Source organism: Taeniopygia guttata, chromosome 17, assembly GCF_048771995.1.
Source record: "Taeniopygia guttata chromosome 17, bTaeGut7.mat, whole genome shotgun sequence".
In the NCBI taxonomy this organism is placed as follows: domain Eukaryota; kingdom Metazoa; phylum Chordata; class Aves; order Passeriformes; family Estrildidae; genus Taeniopygia; species Taeniopygia guttata.
In genome coordinates, this window is record NC_133042.1 from 7,533,028 (window position 1) to 7,555,034 (window position 22,007).

The 22,007-nt window shown below is 47.2% G+C and overlaps 1 protein-coding gene across 1 annotated transcript; it reads left to right on the top strand.

Moving 5' to 3' along the window:
- The first annotated feature begins 2,290 nt into the window (after positions 1-2,290).
- On the top strand, positions 2,291-13,826 carry GFI1B (growth factor independent 1B transcriptional repressor). Its single transcript, XM_030286998.4, has 7 exons — positions 2,291-2,645; positions 7,456-7,584; positions 8,945-9,091; positions 9,620-9,882; positions 10,154-10,291; positions 11,367-11,532; positions 11,935-13,826. The coding sequence occupies exons 2-7, from the start codon at positions 7,470-7,472 to the stop codon at positions 12,111-12,113; spliced, it is 1,008 nt and encodes a 335-aa protein (XP_030142858.4). The 5' UTR covers positions 2,291-2,645; positions 7,456-7,469; the 3' UTR covers positions 12,114-13,826.
- The last annotated feature ends 8,181 nt before the right edge of the window (positions 13,827-22,007 follow it).

Consider the following 22,007-nt stretch of genomic DNA (forward strand, 5'->3'; position numbering starts at 1 on the left):
AGAAATCCAGAGAAGAGTAGAGCACAAGCCAAGCCGACTGCACTCCCATCCTGCAGCTTTGTGCTCCACAGGAATCCCTGAAATCAAATGAAGGGAGAAGGAGTTACCACTCCTTCCGGTGTCCCCATGTCCCTTCAGGCTTTGCAGTGTGGTGACCTTGGTCCTGAATGAGAGTTTCTGTGCCATTAGCTCAGGGATCAGTCTGTCTGCACTTATAGCACTTTTATTTATATATATATATATATATATATATATATATATATATATAATGGCTACCTGGAAGGGCAGAAGAGCTGCTCCAGGTGTTTTTGACACTGGAGGCATCCTCCTTTTCCATAGGTCTGTGCCCAGTCCTCCTGACAGCACCTCGGAAATCAGAGAACATAGAATCTTAGGGTGGCCTGGAAGAGACCTTAAAGCTTTTGACACTACTTTTCTAGGGTTTTTTTTTAATGTGGTTGACTTACTTGGACTGTCTTGAGTTTAAGAGGCACATTCTGCAGCCATATGCACTGTGTATCAATGGGAAGTCTGTGCTCAGGGGTGCTGGCAGAAGCCAGCTCAAATGTTTCATGAAACTACATCTCAGTCCTTTTCAGCAGCTTGTCATATTCCTGTTTTGTTTAATTCCTGTAACTGTCTTCATACCAAATCCTGAAGCTGCAATGTACATTTTGGGTTTCTGTTACAATGCTTGTTTTTGTAGTGGGAAATGTAATCCCTCAAATGCCTGTGTTTAAGAGGATGCAAATCAGCTTCCAAACACAATGCCTTGGGAACGTTTCTTTCATGCAAAACTCAGCTAGATAAATATGGAGGGGAGGAGGGAGCAGGAAAAGGGATTGTTGGCTTCTATAAACAACGAGAATTAATTATGCTTGGTGTTATGACAGATGGGTTAAGATCAAAATCTGAATCTTTCTCAATGCGGGTGAAATCCACGCTCCTATCTCCGAGTTGCATCAACCCCATTGCACAGCCCGGCTGTGCCATGGGGCAATGCCACGGCTGGCAGCCGTGCCTGTGCTGGCACAGCCTTGGGGACAGCAGGTTGGTGGCTGGCTGCAGAGTCCCTCTGCTCTCAGCCCCCGGTGGCCCTGCATCTGCTCCGTCAGGGAAGCCCCAGGCTCCCTCTGAGCCCGGCCAGAACAAAGGTTGTTCCTTCCTGGTGTTCCCCACCCTGAGCTGCAGCAGGAAAAGGGACCCAGCAGAGGCACGCAGCTGTAGGAAGCAGTGAAGTGAGTTTGGAAGCTCACAGGGAGCAGGAAACTCCATCTCCAGAGGAGTTTTCCTGCTGCTGGCAGTCCAGTACTCAGCACACAACGGTGGCTGTACACTTCTTTGCCTCTGCAATGATGAATTCCTTGGAAGGCATCTCTGCACTCTCAGTTCCACCTGCACAGGGAGAGCTGTGAGCACAGCAGGGGACATCCGAGGGCACACACAGCTCATGCCACTGTGCACCTGCACAGCCAGGAGGGCTGGGATAACTAGAGAACAGGAATCAAGGGATTACTCCTCTCTCTCACAAGTGTTTGGGGATTTCAGCTCTCCTTGTTTGTCTCCAAATAGGAGTGATGCCCAAGGATTCTAAAAGAAAAAACTGTTCTCCAGCTCCTGTTGCACCTGTGCTCGAGAACAACCTGGGGACAGTCACTCTGCCCCTGCTCCATCCTCCCTCCTTCCACTGGGCCATTACTTTGACACTCAATTATTTCACATTTGCAAACCCATTCTCAAACCTTTATTGAAAGCAAGCGATAGAAGTGCAAATTCTTATTATTGCTCTCGAAGAGCTTTTTGCAAAGCTGTTGTTAATGAGCTTGCTTAATGAGCTTTCTTAAATCTATATTTATACCCTGTATACAGCTGTATATAGATAGAGCAATGCCTAAAATATGTGTGGATTGCACACACATATGCCTGGGAAAATGAAGGGTGATTAACACGCATCTTCTTCTGTTATACCATGCAAGTATTTATTCGTTTTTCCTTGGAAATTGGAGAGATAAAAGATCCATTCTGGAATAAAATAATTCTGTGCACATGTGCTCGATGGTTTTGTTTATGAGCCCCAAGTATGTGAGTGTGTGTGTGTGTGAGACAGATGGTGTGTCTGTTTGTGAGAGATATGATGCGGGGATGAATGTCTGTAAAAATACAGGTTTCTTAAGGGCTTTTTAATTTATTTTTTTTTTTTTTGAAGGAAAAGACAAAATAACAAATGCCTGCTCAGTACATTATTTCCTGTGTCATGCTTTTTGTCAATATGACAGAGGAGTATTCCTGCAGAAGGCAAAGCTGCCCCCAAAAGTGCAGGGTGCTGCCCCCAGGGCTTCGAGCTGGGCATCGTGAATTCTCTTCAAGTTGTCAAAGTCCTGGGAAGTTTTGATAAGCAAATACTTTCTGGGCTCTGCCTCTTATTGGCTGTTTCTTCACCGCCAGATTTTGACACAAATAATCTGATTGAAAAATCAGGGAGGGGAACAGGGAAAAAAAAAAAAACAGAGAGAAAAAAGGAGAAGTATCTATTTCAACTGACTGCGACCAAGTGAAAAAGTGGAAGAGGAGTCCTGAGAGGACGACGTCTCGCTTGTCTGGGGAGATTTCAAGGCAAATCCAGTAAAGCAAAGTCCCTCAAACAGGTGATTGATTTATTCTTTTAAACACTTTTAATTGCATTGGTTTTCTCATTTTTCTGATATGTTTTTTCTAAGCTTTTTTTCTCCTTCTTCTTCTTCGCTTGTGTCTGCAAATATGTAATATATTCCATTGCCTAAGCCACTTGTCCTGAGGGCTCCTTTATGGTAATAGTTCACCTGACTCATTTGAATTGAACCTTTTGAAATTATATACCCTGTATTTCACTTTTACGTGTGAAAATGGCAATAGAGCAAAACACAAGAGATGTGACAACGGTCTCAGGTAGCTGTGCCCTAGCCAGCTCCATCAGCAGGAGCTGTAGAGTTTTTTCCTTTGCCATTGAGGAGAGGACAAACTGTGTTTTTCCTTTTATTTGCTCTTTTATTGGGCCAGACCTTTACATTCAGAGAGCAGCACACCTCTGCTGCCATCCCCTGTGCCAGTTTTTGTAGGTGACAATTCCTCTCCCATTCAGAATTTTTGCTTTTAATCCATCTTTTATTATTTTCCCACCCTTTTAAAATATAGGCTGATTAATCTAACAAATTTTTAGCATATGGAATTAGCTATTTATAGGCACTTCTCATATCACAGGTTTGATTCAATACTTTAATGATTTGCAAGTTCACATTAAAAGTGCATCTGTACATTAAGGAGATCTGGAATTTGGGAGATTGCATTGAATAATTCCATCCATGGAACCCTCAGGCAAAGTTTCCTAAAGCCAGTGGCATTCTCAACATCACAGGGAGCTATGTGAGCTTTCTAAGAGCAAGTGCTGCAATTAACCATCTAAATATTTTTTTCTGGGTGTTGCAGCTATACCAGCATTTCTGTTCAACTTCTTCAACAAAATTTCCACCATAATTTGCTGCCCCTGGCATAATGTCCATTTATCCAGTCTTGCTACAAGAATTAAAAGTGTCCTGTTGATTTTTCCAATAAAAAAAGCAGTGTTTAAATTACTTGTCCCTTTGCAAGGGTGGACTGTGAAGAAATTATTAATTTTGTTGTAAAGAGCTGAAAATCTTTCAAATTTGACTTCATATTTAAAGAGTCAAGAGTCCATAAAACTTCTTATTTTATTTTATTTGGGCTCTTAAATCACAGACACATCATGTTCGACTTTGCACTTTTTTTCTTCAAAAATGTAGTCTTTTGAAAGAGAAACTATTCCGTATTTTTGGAAGTTTCACTTTTTCCAGAAGAAATAGAAAAAGAAGAAAAAAAAAAGCAGGAAAAGGGCAATAATAAGATATAAATATAAATCATATAAATTAAGCAATGGAAAGAAAAAAGCCCTTTTTAGCCTAAAACTTTGTATACTCATCAGCTTATCAGAAGATGTGGTGTAATGTACTACTACTGAGTACTAGCCTTGCAATGCCAGTTAAAATTTAATGTTTCACTGAGTGTAACAAGAAAAAAACACTTATTCTCTGCAATTAACCTTGGAAATCTGAAAACAGAATTGCTTGAATTAGAGAAAAATGCAAGTCAGCTTTAGAATGGAGCTTTCACTGCAAATTGGGTTCAGTGTGGCACAATCCTGCAAATGCTGTCCCCACCAAAAGCTACATAACCTAATTCACTGGAGTGTGAATTTCCTTTAAATCCCATCCAGGATCTGTGGGTTTGGGTACTGAGAGCTGTTGTGCAGTGAAGTGGGAGTGAGGGCTTCATGAGGAACACAGGATCCAGGAAAATGAAGATCCTGGAGTCAGGAGCCACCAAGCCCATTTGCAATGTTTCAGTGCCCCATTAGAGTTTTACCTGGGATACTCTGCAAAATTATCCAAAAGCGTTGCTGAGGATGAAGGAACTTTGAGTTTGAAAATGGAAATGCTTTCAGATCTGACTGGGGAATTTATAAGTGGTGAAAGAAACCCTTCTAAGGTGCTTCAGCTGAGATACCCAAAATAGTGAAGCTGCTTTTTTCCCCTTGGCTTCCACTGTCTTTTCCTCAGGGCACATTAGAACATTATTATACATCTGCATGAATGGCAGGCTAATAAGAATGTCAATTCTAGCCACCTACTGGTTTTATGTCCTATATTGAATTAATAAAAATGCCAGAACACTTCCATTTTGGATGGGCACTCCTGCCCAAGCAATAAATTTCCCTTGTGCACTTACCAGTCCAGGTAGAAACAGCTGGTGCAGAAGCTGAAATGAACAAAAAAAGAAAGTTTAATTTTCAGCAAAAGGTTGAAGCTAAATTCTGTCACAAGCTTCAATAACTCTAAAACCTAGCAGGGTGCAGGGTCCATTGTCCACAGCACTGCTTTTCCTGGGAAATACAGTGAGCCATTAGGAGCAGCTGATCTCTTGCTACAGATAATCTGGAGTTTCGAGGAAAAACAGTCCTTTTTCTTCCCACAATCTCTGCTTGTAGCTTTCCTCTAGCCTGGTTGTGTGAATCACAAAGCAGTCCAGTGCAGTTGTTAATTAGCTCTACTTTGGGCTCCCAGTTCCTTTTTTTTTTCTGTAAAATGGGGTGGGGGAAGGTGACTTCCTTTTGCAACGTTCAGTCCATTGAGGATGGTTGTGCTCAGTCGTGGCTGTTATCAGCACTCAGGATACTGGACCAAATTTGACTTTTACACAGGCTGGGGCAAACACATCCAGAAAGGTTCTTTTTATTCATGGACATCTGCTTTCAGGCACCCCTGGAAAACAGGGGCTGTATTTAGTGCTGTCTGTACTTGGCATATGGGCACTGCTATAAAACTTTGCTGGATTGCTTCAACCACCCATTTCCAGTCCTCTGATTTACCTGGCTGAGCTGCCCAGCTGCTGCCACAGGATTCTCCAGCCTGAGGGCAGGGAGAGTGGCAATTCCAGCAGGCACAGCTGGATGCAGGCTCTCACCCCAGGGTTACCCACTGCCACAGCCCAGGGAAACGAGCTGGGTCATCCAGGCAGAGAAATCCCATGTGTGAAGTTTCCTGGTATGAATACCCCTCATTGTGAACACAGTGCTGCCCCACCACATGGGAAAACCCCTGTGGCAGGAGTGGAAATTCCAGGTCTAAAGGGTTTGAGGCAGCACTTTAACTTGTGGCAGGTGTATAATGCCAGGTTGGGTCTGTGCACAGGTAGCTCAGCTGGGACTGACCAAGAGCTCAGCAGAGCTGCTGGAATGGGAGGGACACGAGCTGAGCAGAGCTGCTGAAGGGTTATACCACTGCAGAACAGCCCTGTGTTTGAGCTGGAGCTATTTCTGTGCCTGCAGCTTTTCACTGGGCAGAGACTCTTTACAGCTCTTTGAATAAACCTCATTAGAGAGTTCCAGGAGAGCAAAAAGTAGCCGTGTGTACTTCAGTGGCCCTTCCCTCAAGGGCCTCCTCAGTGCTGTTCTGTCCTTTTTCTAAAATTAAATTAAAAGTCTGCTCTTGGCCTCAGCTTTCTATTATTCATCTCAAGCTACACGTAAATTTCTTGGAAAAAGATGAAGAAAAACAGGTGAGTCATTTCAGAAGAAAAAATTGTTAGAGCCAACAAGAAATCATAGATGGAACAGTGGGAATCCTGGACCAGATTTTAAAAGACAGCAGCATATCCAAAGGCAGCTGGGCTGGGGGCATGCTGGCATTCCCCTGTCCCCAGCAGACCTGGCTTGGGAATCCCACAGCTTTAGGCTGTAAATGTGGTCCTCAGACCTTTGAACAAAACATCACTGGGCTCTGTAATTCTATTTAGCATGAAGGGGCAATAGAGACACTTCTGAACCCTGGGGAACAGACCTTTCCATCCCTGCCTGTTTGGGATTCCAGGACTGCTCTGTCCTTGGACAGACATTTCATATCATTCCTGCTTAACAGGCTCAAACTTTATGGATTTTGGGGGGTTTCTTTAGTAAATAAGTAAGCTCCACTGAACTGCTCTCAGGAAGGAGCAAAACTTATTAACAGTTTCCAGTCAACAGAGAGTCAGGACTTAAATGCTGACTTTTCAAATGAAATATAGCAAAATTTGTTTTTAGTGCCCCTATCCCAAACAATTACAAGGGAAAATGCAAATACACATGCAAATAAGGCACCAGCTGATATTACTGCACACAACATTGTCCCTGTTGCCACCCTGCCTCCATCAGAGCAGTTACCAGCCCCAGGGAGTGGGCACAGGGTGGGCTGGGTTCTGGGTAGCAAAGATAACACATGCATTGCAAGAGAATTTGGTATGATTAAATTTCAGCATTTTATGTTTGTCCCGAACCCGCCATTTCAACGGTCTGTAATATTTGAGTTGGGTCCAAAAGGTGAATTCTCACCCAGCCCTCCTGCTCTGCCTCTGCTCTCTTGTTTGTCAGCCAGAGCTCCAACTAGTCAAGTAAGAGGGAAGCCCTCCACACATCATTCTGCAGGGATTTCCCTGTCTCTCTCCTATTATTGGTGTTGTTTCTATCATTATTGTTTCTATAATAATTCCACGGTAGAGCCCAGGCCGTGGCTTGGGACAGGGCCCTTCCAGGTGCACAAACACTCCGACTTTCTCCAGTAAGGATCTCTAACCTGTGGTTCCCTCTTTGTCCTGTCAGGGAGGAGAAGATCAGAGATGCAGCCTGTCCTGTAGTCAGAGCAGGACTATAGGAGACAGGTCCTGGCTTTCATTGTGTCTGCCACAGAGAGTTTTGGTCTGTAACACAGCTCTCAGGTTAAGCCTGTCCCTGTTTCTTCTGCAATCCTTTGCCTCGGCCTGAGGTAGATTGTGAAGTGTGATTTTTACAGAGTGCACTTGACCTGAAGCAAGTGGGAATTTGCTCCCCAAGCCACAGAGGTTTACCTGGTGTTTCTCTGTGTTTCATGCCAGAAGGTGAATGGAAGATGCCACGTTCCTTTTTGGTGAAGAGCAAAAAGGCTCACACCTATCACCAGCACCGCTGTGTGGAAGATGACCTGCCAGTACTCACCTGGGCTCCAGTCACCTCTGCCTTCACTGGTGAGTCAATCCATCCCCTGGGTTTGTAGGAACACACCGAGGTAAATCAATAATTCAGTAGGCAGCTAAGGGACAGGATGAGTGAGCTAAAGAGCATCCAAGGGCTTCCACACAGGGATGTCAGTGTAAGGGCAAGCTGATCCCTTACAGTGTGTCCTTTCTCTGCACCAAATCCACTCTGATCCTCCCTTTGTTTCCTGCTGGGTTGCTGGGGGGATTTGAGCTATAAGATGCTGTGTGGAGTTGGTCATATTTGGGAAAAATGACCAACTTCAGGCCACTTATAGCTGGGAAAAGAGATTGTCAGTGTTCTACAAACTCCCAACTCTGCCACCTCCATCTCTGGTTTCCTGTGGTCACAGCCCTCATTCTCTCTCGACTGCATCTTCTCTCCCTTGGGGTGTTACCATCTCTTCCTGGTGTTAACACCACCCAACACAGCTCTGCCCATCCCTGCTGTGCTCCCTCTGCTCCTGCTCCTGCTCTCCCACAGCCATCCAAGCAGTGGCAGGACCAGGGGAATTATCTTCTCCCTTCAGGCACCATTCAAATTTTCTTTATTCAAATTTAGGATCAGTTTACCCTTTGTTCTAGCCCTGGCTATCAAATTAGAGTCTGGCCCTGAGATAAGTTTGATAAAAAAGAAAGTAGGTAACATTTTAATTTCCATTCCTGCCATCATCCTTTGGCCATTTGTTGTGTCTCTGGGGCAGTGGCAGGTTTTGACAAGAGATAAATACTGTCCTTCCGCAGATCTATCCCATCTCCAGCAGAAAGGATACACATGTTAATTCTGTGATTTTAGATTTTTACTACAAAGTTTAATGAGGGTTGGTTGGTGTCATTAAGGTCTGGGACAAGCACAGAGAAATAAATGGGAGTGTGGGCAGGAGGAGACAAGCTCAGTGCATAAGGATTTGCCTCCCCTCTCTGCTTCCCTGCTTGGCTGTCCATAAATCCATGTTAACAATACCCAGCTCTCTCAGGAGAGGGGTGGGGAGGTTAATAAGTTAGTGATTGTTAGTTACCCACACAAACAGAAATGGTTTGAAATAGGGAAATTATTCTTACAGACATAATTCTAGGGTTGATTTTCTCTAACTGTATCAGGTATCAGGGATCCTATCATCTCATCCTGCCCACTCTGCCTTGCCTATCTCATCCTGCTTGGAATTTCCCTTCCTCAGCAATGGGCAGACCTTGAATGCTGATTGCATCACTCTGCACTTCCTCAGGGAGTGGAGCATGGGCTGCTGTGTTCAGGCAGGAGTTCACACGTGCAGAACTCACCTAAACAGACACTTCTTGTAGCAGCAAGAGTGACATAACTGTGACCTAAGTGTGACACTGCTCTTTACAGCCACAGGAGACAGGAGACCAGAGGACATCACTAAACAGGACCTGGGATGTGTGGTTCCCAAACAAGAAAAGGACCCACCTGAACTGAAAGAAGACAGTGTCCCTGTCCAGTACCTGAGCAGGATGCTGCCAGGCCCTTCAGCTCAAGGTTGGCTACCCAAAACCCCAATTGCAAAAGAGGTTAGGGCTGAGCTGGTTATGGATCCCTTAAAACTGGGCCCATATTTTCAGTAAATGAGAGCTCTTATTTTGACATCAATGGTCAAACTTGCCACAGGCAGAGCTCATCAGAAGTGTTCTGCATTTCCCTTTTACAGTTCTGGTCTGCACCAGAAAGAATGAAGGATTGTGCTGTGATTCCCAGTGAATGAACCTCCCCACATTAATGCTGCTCTGTGCTGGGTCAAGGCAGGTGCCCACAGGCTACTTGTTCAAACACCTCATCAAGGAGGGCAAGCAGGGGGCTCAGTATTCCCTTAGCCATAAAATTCCCACAGCATTTTTTGCCATAAAATTTCCTCAGATTGAAATCAAAGTCACGATGGGGAATCAGGATTTGAATCAAGAAGTTGCCAACTGCAATTCCTGCGGTCAGGCAAGAAAGGGAACTTTTTAACAGGTGCCCAACTTCAGGCAATGTGTTGCACTCACCTCTCCCTCTCCTTTGCAAACTCAGAGATGGCCATGCCAGGGCTGCAGATCAAGGACTGCACTAACACAGCGAGCACCCCAACCTTCTACAAAGCTGGCTTTTCCTGGGATGCTTTCCACGTGCCATACAGCTACCAGCAGATGTCTTCCAGCATGCAGTCAGCCCTGCTGGAGCACCCCGTGAGCCTGTATGGGAGCCACCTCCTGCCCAGCACCGAGCCCCCCCTGGATTACAGCCTGCATTATTCCTCAGACATGGACACCTTCCACTGCGTGAAGTGCAACAAGGTGTGTGTTGGAGGAGAACCTCTGGGGTGGGGAGGGCCTGCAGGGGTTTTCATGGCACACATGAACCATGGAACCCATTCTTCAGTCAGGCACACCAAACAAAGTGTGTGGCTCAGAGCGGGGCCTGCAGTCAGGAGAACAAGGCAGTGGGAATGCTGCAGTTCACATGAGTTCTCACAGAGGGGAGAATTAAACACAGGGAAGGAATTGAAAACAGACATGGAGATGCAGCCACCTCATGTCAGGAAATCACTGGGATTTTGTTTTGCAGGTGTTCTCCACTCCCCACGGACTGGAGGTCCATGTCCGAAGGTCTCACAGTGGGACCCGTCCCTTTGCTTGTGAAGTGTGTGGCAAAACCTTTGGGCACGCTGTGAGCCTGGAGCAGCACACCAACATCCACTCCCAGGTGGGTGCCATGGTTCCAGAGGACCAGCTCTGGACCTCAGCTCTTGCTTAATCCATTACAGAGGAAGTGGCACTTCCTAGGTGACAAACGTGATGCCTTTCCTGTGGCATGCAGTTGTCTCTTCTCTCTTGGGGTTCCTGTGGGTCAGGGTGACCCCAGGAGAGATCAAAAAAAGAGTCTTTGCTTCCCTAGCCCAAACGCAGCTGAAGAAAGTCTTGGAATGCTTTCAGTTGCTTTTTCAAGGTTGTTTATTACTTCTTATCTCTATATTCTCTCTCTGAACTGCCATGGTCTGCCTAACACAGAAGCCATGGCAGTCTTGCCTTGAGTCCTGGGCAGCTCCCCCATTATATACTCAAAATTACGTGTACCTTGTTCACAGTTCCCATACCAATACCTAAAATCTATGTTGGACAGTGTGTCCCTATCTTAAACCAGTAGAAAAATGTCACTGTCACAGCAAGACATGGAGGACAAGAAGAACAAGAAGAAGGTTAGGACATGCCCAAATCCCTCCATCTTGTCCCCTGAACCCCTAATCTTAAAAAACCCCAAATTCTAATTTTCTACCCTGTGTTAGTTCAAATATCCAACTACTAAAACCCTGGTGACTTGTAATTCCTCATCCAGAGTTGTCGGTTTTCCACAGGCTAAAATGGAAGCCACAGATGTTTTTTGACTTCTTGCCAAGGTCTCAAGACAGCCAGGGCAGCCAGAGGGATGTCCTGGACTCTGACACGCAGTGACAAGGACAGGAGCTCTGAAAACCACAGCTCGTAGCTCTTGGTCTCGGGGACCTCAGTCTGCCCTTCAGAATTCCTTGGAAGGGAAGGGAGGATCATTGCTGCTCGCTCTTCTGTGCCTCACCTCCTGCTAAAGGGTGCAGGAGTTGGGATCACAAGATGTGATCCATTTCCATAATTAACCCTCCCTGCGTTCCCTTTGTGCTGCACCCAGCATTATCAGTCCACGAGCCAAGGAGATTTGCTTATCAAATCTACAACTCTCATCACTCTTCAAGCTCTGTCACATGTCTTGCAGCCTCAGACATCCCATGATTTTCCTTCCCCAACAGGAAAGAAGCTTTGAGTGCAAGATGTGTGGGAAGACATTCAAACGTTCCTCCACCCTCTCCACTCACCTGCTGATCCACTCGGACACACGGCCCTACCCCTGCCAGTACTGCGGGAAGCGCTTCCACCAGAAGTCAGACATGAAGAAGCACACGTACATCCACACAGGTGAGAAACAAAATATTCCACGAGAAAACCAAAACTAGAGCCCATCATGCTGATCTACAGAGGTTTAAAACTGGGGATAAGGGTCCAGAGGCACTGCAAAGTCATTATTCCATGTGGGGTGAGACAGCAGGAGGCTGAAGCACATCTGCCTGACAAGAAGGTGGTTATTGGCCAGCCTCTGGTGCATGTTGGGGTTGTACCCAGCCCTGGATGCTGGGAATGAGGTCACCCAGCTGGAGAGGACTGTCCCTGGTTCTTCCCACCCTCTGGTGCTGGATCTCAATCCAGACACATCACCAGGAGAGCTGGGCTGGCAGCACCTGATGCCCAAGCACATCTGACTCTGACTCTCTTTGTTCATCTGTTAAAGTGGTTTTTTTTACCATTTTCTGTGCCCTGCAGGGGAGAAGCCCCACAAATGCCAGGTGTGTGGCAAAGCCTTCAGCCAGAGCTCCAACCTGATCACCCACAGCCGCAAACACACAGGCTTCAAACCCTTCAGCTGCGAGCTCTGTGCCAAGGGCTTCCAGCGCAAGGTGGATCTGCGCCGGCACCGGGAGACCCAGCACAGCCTCAAGTGAGGGGTCTTTGCTGGAGCTCCCCCTTCATGCTCCAGGGAACAAGACTGTCCACAGCACCTCCATCCAGCTCAAAAAGCTCCCATGGTGTCCCGTGTTCCCCTGGGGACTGGCCAAGTCGTGTGTTGGCTTTGGTGTTTGGCACCACAAGGCCTTGTACATCCCAAAGAAACCTGGGGGAGCTTTCACTTTTTGATTGCAACAGGTACCAGCCCTGATCTGACATCACCTGCTCAAGTGTAAATCCAGAGGAATTCCTCCAAGGTCACTGCTACTCTGGCTTTACACCAGGAGCAGATTCCAGCTCATCAGGCTGCCCGGTGGGGAGGAGGGGACTCCTGGGATGGTGGCAGCAACAATCTATACAAAGCTGGTGCTGTAACCATGTTCTGCTCCGATGGCTGGGAAGATAAGCCCAGGGCATGCAAATAGATTGCATTCAGTCAGCTGTGTTCAACCTGGACTGGCCTTCTGCAGAGACTTGCCCAGGCCATAAATTCTGCCAACAGACACCTTAAAGTCATTTCTTTCAGCAGAGCATTTACTGTGATCAAATGACAAGTTAACTGTGCTGTATTTTTAGCTTGGAGTGGGAGGAAAACACTGAAGAAACAGTTCCTATCCCTAGCAGATAACAGGGGTCTCTAAATACATTCCTCAGACACACCACACTGCAGAGATCCCAAGCAGGCTCCAGGAAGATCCAGACCACAGCACCAGGCACGAGCTAATAATCACCCCCTTGTCTTGGTACCATGGGAGAGTCTGGCTGCTTTTGGAATCAGGGCTGGCATGTCCCACAATATTTCCCTGCATGCTGGACATGCCAGCTTAGAGCTGTCCTGAGCAATCCTGGGTCACTGCATGGGCAGGAGTGACCCTGGAGATCGATGTCAAGGGCCAGATTTCTGCTTGCCAGGCACTCTCCTCAAGGAGGAAGTGGCTGAGCCTGGACATGTTGGCAGAGCATGCAAGTACCTCACAAGTATTATACAAAGAGAGCAGTGGTATTTCCTCCTTTTGCCAGGTCTAGGGGTTGAAGCAAAGCACTGGAGCAAGTAAAGAACCAGTTCCCCTCCAAGCACTGCCAAATTCTCTCTCTATAACCTTTGGCAAGTCACTGCACTTGGCTTTTGTTTTTCCACCCCTCCTGGTGGCGTGGGGCCATTCACTCAGGTTTGTGGAGTCCCCTGAGTTCTTAACAGGAAGGACAAAGTATTATTATAACATTATTGTAACACAGACAAGTGTTTTCAGTTAACTGGGGCATTGGAGCAGCACATGGCTCACTCCATAACTGCATCCCTGAACACACGGCCTTGGACAATGACACCACTGGGAATTCCCTGGGAACAGGCTGTGGCCATTCACTCCAGAGGCTTATGAAGGAGTGCCCGTCATGGGCAAAGACAAAATGATCCAAGTGGAAAATTCATGTATTGCCAGGAGAGAACTGCCCTCAGTTCCACTGCTGTAAATCCCAAGTTATTCTCCTAAGACCTAAAATGTTCTTGCCCTTTTAATGCTGTGCCTAAGCTGTAAGTCATTAATATGTACCTGGAAGCTCAAACCCAGAGTCTGTACTCCTGGCTTTACTTGTACACTGTAAATATGTATTTATACTTATTCTAATGTATATTTTTATTGCACTATACCAGACAGTGACATGTACAGGCCTGCTGGGATTTATCTGATAAATCTTTTCCTTCTTAGTAACTGGGCTAACACAGTGTATTTCATGTTCAAATCACTCATTTAAAGAACGGCTCACACCTGACTCTGGGGACACAGGTAGTGGGGATGGGGTGCAAAAGGAGAAGGGAAAGAGTCTAGGACTGCTCTTTATGGTTTGAGTGGGAATAAAGATGGAAATTCACATGCAGGAAAGGGCTCCCATTAGAGAGACTTCCACGCTGGAGACAGATTGGTGCAGAGCCCCACAGAGCCAGGGCCAGCTCTGCAGAGCAGCAGGGCCACACCAGGTGCATGGAATGGGAGCCCAACAGAGCCAAAGCCCCCCAAAAATCCCTGCTGTCCTTCCCTGAGCCATTCTGGGGAAGGTGCATAACCTGTGATGGAACTGGACTCCAGCCCCACACACACCTGTGAGCACCCACACATGCACAAGCATTGCTCAAGGTAAAGTCATTTCAGCTTATTAAAATTACTGCCCAAAATGCAAACTGTGTTTGTTATTCCCCTTGTCCTCCACTAATCTGCAAACAGAAATATTCAGAGAGGCTGTCAGCATCTGGACTGCTCAGGAGCAAAACCCTCCACAGGGACACCAGCACAGACTTCCCTGGGGACAGCAGGGGTGTCTGACTCATGTAAAGCTTCCCAATTTTGGCCATTTGGAGTCAAGTGCTGGCACACATCAATTGGCAAGAGTGCCTGTGACCACTCATAAAACCAAACCCGACAGCTGGTTCTTCTGAGCCTCATGAAGAAGAGCTGCTGTATCCATTAGATTTTCATTCCTGCCCTTGATTTCCAAGGTAGAGAGGAGCTATAACCTTCAGTGGACAGCTGGGATCTTCTCTCCTGTGTGTTCCTACAGCTCCTCCCTCCAAACAGCACACATCACCCCAGTCCTGCCTGCTGTTTCCCCAGGACTCCAGGGTGGGTTACTGAGCCCAGACATTCCTGAAGAGCAGCTACACTGGAGGAGGCAGTGCCAGGAGAGAGCTGGTGCTGTTAACACGTAGCCTGGTGCTTGTGAGGAGCATGGGGAGCACATCCCAGGAGATCCAGGGATGACTTTGGCTGGATGGGCAGCGAGGGGAGGAGCACCCTGGGCTGGCTGCAGGCAGTGAGGGTGCTGCTGCAGAGCTCTGGAGAACACAGCTGTGGCCAGAGCAGTGCAGGGGATGCAGGCTGAGCCATTCCCACAGGCAGCCTGTCAGAGTCACAGCCTGTGCAGGCAAAGGCTGCAAACACTGGCAAAGGCACGAGCAAACCACAGACAGGAGGTGACAAAAGGGAGGAGAGGACAGGGAATTAACTTGCAGCATTTTCTGCTAAGACACTACAGTTTCTTCCTCTCCAGTAATGAGTTGCCACTTTAAGATCACCTAATGCCCAAGCCCTGGCATTGCTTGAGGCCTATGGATGCCAGCAGCCTGAAGGAAAAACAAGGCAGAGCCCCACTGCCCCTTCTTCCCTCCCATCACAGCACCAGCCATGGGCAGAGATGCTGCAAACAGCAGGCAAAGGGCTGCCCTGGTCCTTGGAGCTGCTGAATCTGCACCACGGGCACCCAGGGATGCTCAGCACCCATCAGGACCAGGCCATGGCTGTCACCAACCCCAAACACACCTGGCCTTGCTCTCCAAGCATGCAAATCTCCTCAGTTCTGATCATTCTGGTACAACCCCTTTCTCACCACCTCCCCCTTGCATCACAAACATTCTGGTCAGTCAGTCAAGGAAACAGATAGCAAAAAGCAAAATCTCAACTAATCTCTGTGGCTGAAGAAAGAGCTGATTGTTTTCTGTCTCCCTTTGAGCAGGCTCTGTATCCTGTACTTCCCCAGTCCCCTTCACACCTTCTTCCCTTTATTGCTGGGAAAAAAAAAAAAAAATCCTGGTCTCTGGGCTGTTTTGTTTAGCAAATGAGGGGCATGCAAAGCACTAACCCCGGGCATCTGTCAGGAGGAGAGAGGTGCCTCTGTGTCTTGCAGACAGCCTTGAGGCACTGAGAGCAGCAGCCCAGAAGAGCTATGATTAAGGGTGGATTTCAGTTTGGACAGGGGATGAATCTGTCCCCCTAATGAGGACAGAGCCACAGGACACCTGCAGGAAGCAGAGGGGTGTTCCCAGCTAGCACAGCATTGGGCTGGACTTATCCCAGGTTGTAATAACCTCACCGAGTGCAACCCTGCAAAAGGCAAGACCCTGAAGCTTTCTCATGTTGGCAATTGTTAAGGAAGCCCTAAAGAGAGCTGAGAGGAAGGACAGCGAAGAATTAGACTCCAGTTGGGTGCAGGTTCTACTGGCTAAGATTATTTCCTTCCCACCTTAGACATCACAAGAAAGGGTTTTCAGTGAAAAAAAGATAAGAGCAGAGTCTCTTGTCCTCACAGCAGGTTGCTCCCCAGTCTCAGGTGATGGAGACACGGCAGCAGTTTAAATCCAGCCCATCAGCACAGCACGCAAAAGGAAATTTGAAGGTGTGGGGCAATCTCCCAGAAATAGCTGCATACACATTTCCTTGCACAGGGAAAACATTCCTGCCTGCCATTAAGGGTCTAACATGGGACTGGATATGGAGCTCATCTTGCAGTGCTGCTACAGAATAACACAAAAAAGGTACATCACAAACCATTTTTTAAACATTCATCTGATCACAAAGCGGAGATTTTCCCCCCACTTTTCACCTGGAATAGCACATACACTCAGAAGATGCAACCCAGAACAGCCACACAAAAATTATTCTGGGATAGTGAATCTCTGTGCTGGATGAGAAATAAGAGAACACAGATCCCTGCAGAATTCCTGGCCCACCATCTTAAAACTAGCAGTCACCATGGACACACACTGTCTGCAACTTTAAACTGAGACTTAAGATCTGCCACACATTTCCTGCATGACCTTGGGCAAGACTCGAGTGCCGGATTTCTGAAGTTGTTCGGCACACTGTGAAGCTCTCAAAAGATCTTCACCCCATCTGTGAGAGGAGGATAATCATTCCCCCTCTCCCCTTCATTTCACTTGTTTATTTCAACGGTAAGATAGTCAGGAATGAGACTGCTCCTCCTTATCTCCCACATCCAGCACCTTGCACAATGGAGCCTTGATGTGGGCTGGAACGCCCAAGTGTGACCAAAAACCAGTGATAGGAACTGAGCCCAGCAGAGCACCCTGGCTCCAGGGCTGCTCAGCAATCCTGCAGGCAGGCACACAGACCCTGCATTAAACCACTAAACTCAAAACCAGCAGAGGGACAGGGCAAGCAGCAACACAGGGAGGATAAACCAGACAAGAGCACTTTGACTTGTGAATGATATAGCAGGGAGAGAGACAGAGCTGTAAACATCCCACTCAATGCCCTCACTTTGAATGTGCTGCTTCAATCTGAGCACTTCTCAATCTGCTCCTTGGGCTGATTTTGACCTGTGGGCCCACTGTGTTCACTGCACCAGCCAGCAAGGCAGGCAGAGAGCAGAGTCCTCAGGAATGGGGAAATCTGGGGCTGGGGAGGAGCTGAGCGTGCACTGAGCTCAGCTTTGGTCTGATAAGTTTATCAAGCACTGCCGGCTGCTAACTGTCAGCTGGGGAAGGGAGCCTGTTAGGGAGGAGGAACAGCTCCCAGGGCAAGATAGGACAGCCCAGGCCTTATCAGAGTGCCTGAGCCAAAGAGGGAACTGGAGAGTGAGCACTTTCCAACCACTTCATCTGAACAACAGACAGATTGGCAGGAAAGGCCTGTCAGCCCTTTGCCTCTGCCACCCAGGCACCCAGGCAGCCCCCCACCCATGCAAAAAACCCGGGTTAGTGCAGCCTGGGAGCTGCAAAGGTGAATACTGGGACCTGAGGGAATGCACAGGAAGGTTTTCTTAGAGCATTGCTGAGTGTGAGAGTCAGATTTGCAACAAACAATTCCAATGCTCACTGAGTGAGCTGCTCCTGTTCAGTGCCCAGAGCAGCTTCCCCCCCACCCCCTGTGCTGCCTTCCCTGAGGTTTGGGAGGGGGATCCACCACTTCACAGTTGCACCAGTAACTAAGGTTTGGTTTACAGATAATTGCTCTGTCTCTGAAAAATACTAAAACCCCCTGAGTGAATAGAAGGCAGAAAACCCTGACCTGCAAAAGCGTGAACCAGCAGATACCCCTTCACAGCTTCTCCTAGAGCAGCAATAACCAAACCAACAGAGCTGAAGATCATACCAGGGACACCCTCCTGGGTTTGGATGAGCTCCCCTGGACCTGTGCAAGCTCCCTGTGCAAACACCTGAGCCATGACAGGGAAGGGAATGAGAGATCCCTGCAGGGCACATCCTCTGCTTGGCTTCCCTGATGAACCTGGGTCATGCAGGATGAGCCAGTGTCACACCTGCAGCTTTAACACGTTTCTTTAGCCTGCCAGACCATTCTGTTATCAGATCACTGCTCATCCAGACCATATGGACAGCCCTCATCCTGCATCCCACCACCTTTGGTTCAGGCTGGTGTCTTGGGTCCTGCCTGTATCTGGGGATTTTACTGAGATCTAAGCCCTGCCCCTGTGCTGGCAGGATGTGCTCATCCTTGGCTGCAGTGCTGTCCCCTGCTCTCCCTGGGATATGAGGCAGGAAACCATCAGCAGTAGGTCAGGAGATCTCTGCTGTGACCTGGTGACTCAAAGGTTCCCTTTCTTGATAAGAAACATACCTAGGAAACAATTTTCTCTCTTAAAGCACATATCTAAACCAGGGCTGAAGTCCTGCCTTGTATGCACCTACTTCTGTCCCTGAAGAGAGGGAGCCCAGTATCTGTAGGCATCTAAAGTTACACCAGCTGAGTCACAGCCCTGTGGTTTCTGCACCACTCTCAGGCTGAGTTTCTCACAGCTGATTCTGCTCCAGACCATAATCTGCAGTTCTCCAGGTCATGAACAGCCTCAAAGACATTTAATTCCTCTGTTCATCAAGGGCTACCCAACAAGCTCCAACAGCCACATTCAGCACTGACCAACACAATTCTGAAGTTCAAGGCTTCTTCATGAGGAGCAAGGGGTTTAAAAACCCATTTCCATTGATTCTGCCTTCCTCTTGAATAATTTTAAAGCCATGGGACTTTATCTTACATCCCAGGCTCATCTATATTAGGAGCTTTGGTGGGATTTTTAGCAGTGGTCAAGTTCACTGTTTTTTTCTCTTTATAAAATAGAAGTTATCTCTTGTCTCAGTTGAGGAAGGGGAAGTTGGACATGACAGAGCATTCCTGTTCCTGAAAGGGCCCCATCCTGAGAGCGTGGACATGGTGAAGCAGTGTGTCAGTCAGACATCCCTGCCTCAGCTCCTTATTTAGATCCAGCCTGTAGCAGCTTCGAGATCTGCAGATAAGAGCAAGGTAGAATTCCTGCACACGCACAGCAATACACTGGAGTGGCATCATGAAAAAAACCCACAAAAACCCCACAAAGCATCAAAAGCAAGGTCTCTGCATTGGGATCTGCCAACCTGCATTTTTCACCTTAAAATATTTGCCCAAATTTGAGTAGGACAACAAGAAATGGAACTCTGGTGAGCTGGACTTTCAGTCTTGTTTGTTAACTTTATCTTATCTCCTCGAAGTATTAAAACTAAGCAGAACATCCCAAGTTAAAAACCTTTTCCTAAGAAAAGTATTATGTACTATTGGTAAGACTTTATTTCTGAATGATACTTATGAGATCTGCACAAAACTAATTTTCTAGTGTCTTAAAGGCAGAGCTGACAGGGCAGAAACCTTGGGTTTCAGACTGAGTGTGCATGAGACAGCTGAGGTTTCTCATGTTACCTGGATCACAGGAAACAGCTGGAAAGTCAGAGAGCCATGTCCCTGTGCCTGCTGCACAGTGCCACAACCTTGGTGGTGGAGAACTCAGCAGGACTGATAACACTTTGAATAGCTCATAGTGCCTAAGGATTTCAAAAGGGCACAACATCCATCAGGCAGCAGGATTTAGCCCCCAGCCTTCAAGTTTTCTTACAGCATCATTATTAATTTTGCAGAAGATACAACACAAGCTTTGTGGTCACCAGGAACAATAATTTGTACTTTGGGGGTAGCACCTCCTTATCCTTTCTTCCTCAATCCCCAAGTGCCCAGCAATCTTAGCTCAGAAGGGAATGTGACTCAGGCCTTCAACTGAAGGGCTGTCACCCACAAACCCTGAAGGCTGGATGTGGCCCTGCTTTTATCACTGGCCACCAGCTGCTTCTACAGCTCTTGCCTCCTCCCCAGTGATTCAGCAAATCTTCTTTGAGGGGAAAAACAAGCACACAAGTGAGCAAATCACAATGTCAGATTACAAAGATGAGCGGGGAAAAGCCGCGGCTCGAAGGAGGGAGATAAAAGTTGGTGAAGTTACACAAGCCAAGGATGAAAATGCCCAATAAAGACAAGAGTTTTTTTGAAGGGGAGCAATAATAGCATGGAAAAAAGTGTTGTAGTTTGGATACTTAATGCTGTGGAACATTTCTAAGAGTAAGAGAACACAATGTGGAAGGAAATGAATATTCTACCCTCTACTATCTGGGCATTGCATAGGGCTGATAGGGATTTTCACTGGTGTAGATGAGAACTGAACAGTCCATTCTGGTTTACACTGGAACAGAGTTCCCCTAAAAAAGCTATTTTCAGAAGGAGTTTCTGCTCTCTGTAACCAAGATTTCCAATAATCTGGAAACCCCTTGCCAGGCACTTTGAATGTCACTGTTTCTGGAAAAAGGGATGCAAGCCATTAGCAGAGGGGAGTTGGAAGTAATGTTTTAACTCCTGACAGCTTTGGCCACTGCATAATATTTTTATATCATAGCCCTTTTCCATAAATGTTTTGTTTCCTGTTTGAGATAAAACAAAGGATCAGTGTAACAGCTCTACAGAATAAAAAGTAAAAAAGAAACTCCAGCCAAACCTTAGCTAGGAGATGTAATATTTCCTCTAAAGGCATTCAACTCTACCCAAAGTCCAGACTTCCATGAAATCTTAGGGAAAATAAATGTTTGGAATTTATGGAGAACTCATACCACATTTGGGGAATCTCTCAGCCCAGCGAGTCCTCCAGTGTCTGTGAGAAAGATGCAGCCTTCCCCTGAATTAAATGCAACACAAAGAGTAAGCACAGAAGGAAGGGGAGCTCAGGAGCTGTGGACACATATGGGATGGATAAACTGTTCCAGAGGGAATGGGTTTTGGGGTACATACTTACACTGCTGCTCTTCCCTAGGAAACACAAAAGGAGGAACCATGGCACAACCCAGAGGCTTTCCCCTGGAGCTCACCCAGGATATTGTTGCTGTGTAAGTCCTGTAAAGAGTTCCAGGGTGGCTCCTGTTAAAGCATTTCCCTGTGCTGTGCTGCCACCTGCTTTCACAGCTCTGGGAGTCTCCCCTCAGGTCTGACAATACTTGGTGAGCTCTAGAACTCCAGTGTCAGCCCACTTGAAAAGGGAAGAACTGATCACCAAGTTCAAATGTTTAAAGCGTGGCTACAGAGAGGATGGAGACTCCCTTTAGGAGGAGTCACATGGAAAAAATGAGGGGTAATGGGTACAAGTGACTCCTGGGGAGGTTACAATTGGGTACTAGAGGACAATTTTTCACAGTCAGAGCAACCAGACATTGGAATAACCTCCCCAGGGAAGTGCTGGATTCCCCAACATTGGACACTTCTCACATCAGCTGGACAGGGTGCTGGGCTGTCTTAACTAGACCGGGCTTTTGCTAAGGGAGGCTGGATCAGGTGATCCTTGAGATCCCTTCCAAGCTGATATTCTTTGTTCCCATTAAAATGTGCTATTGCTGCACCCTACAGGCTGCAAGCAGTTCTTTTATCATTAATCACCACTTCTAAGCCAGGCTTATGGTTTTGTGGGTGGAAGCTGGCTCCTGGATACTTGGGGCTGGTTGTGTTTCTCCCCCATGTCAGAACTCTCACAGAAGCAACACACAAAGTTCCCACTTGCTGGGATGAGCAGGAGGAAGAGCAGCAGCTGTAACACAGACACACAGACACACAGACACACAGACACGCCACCAAACCTGACCCAAAGACCCCACAGTGCTCAGGACTCAGCTGTGCCACATTCTGGATCCCCGTGGGGAAGGGAGAGCTCAGGAACAAGGGGAGATGGGCTGGAGACCCTCAGCTGCTGCCTTGTTCTGCTTTATCCCTTTAGTTCTGGCAAAAGAGAGGAGGCACAGGGAGAAC

Coding starts and splice junctions, on each gene's coding strand:
- GFI1B (XM_030286998.4), top strand. CDS start 7,470: ATGCCACGTTCCTTTTTGGTGAAGAGCAAAAAGGCTCACACCTATCAC. Junction 9,883..10,153: donor ACTGCGTGAAGTGCAACAAG/GTGTGTGTTGGA, acceptor TTTGTTTTGCAG/GTGTTCTCCACTCCCCACGG. Junction 10,292..11,366: donor ACACCAACATCCACTCCCAG/GTGGGTGCCATG, acceptor CTTCCCCAACAG/GAAAGAAGCTTTGAGTGCAA.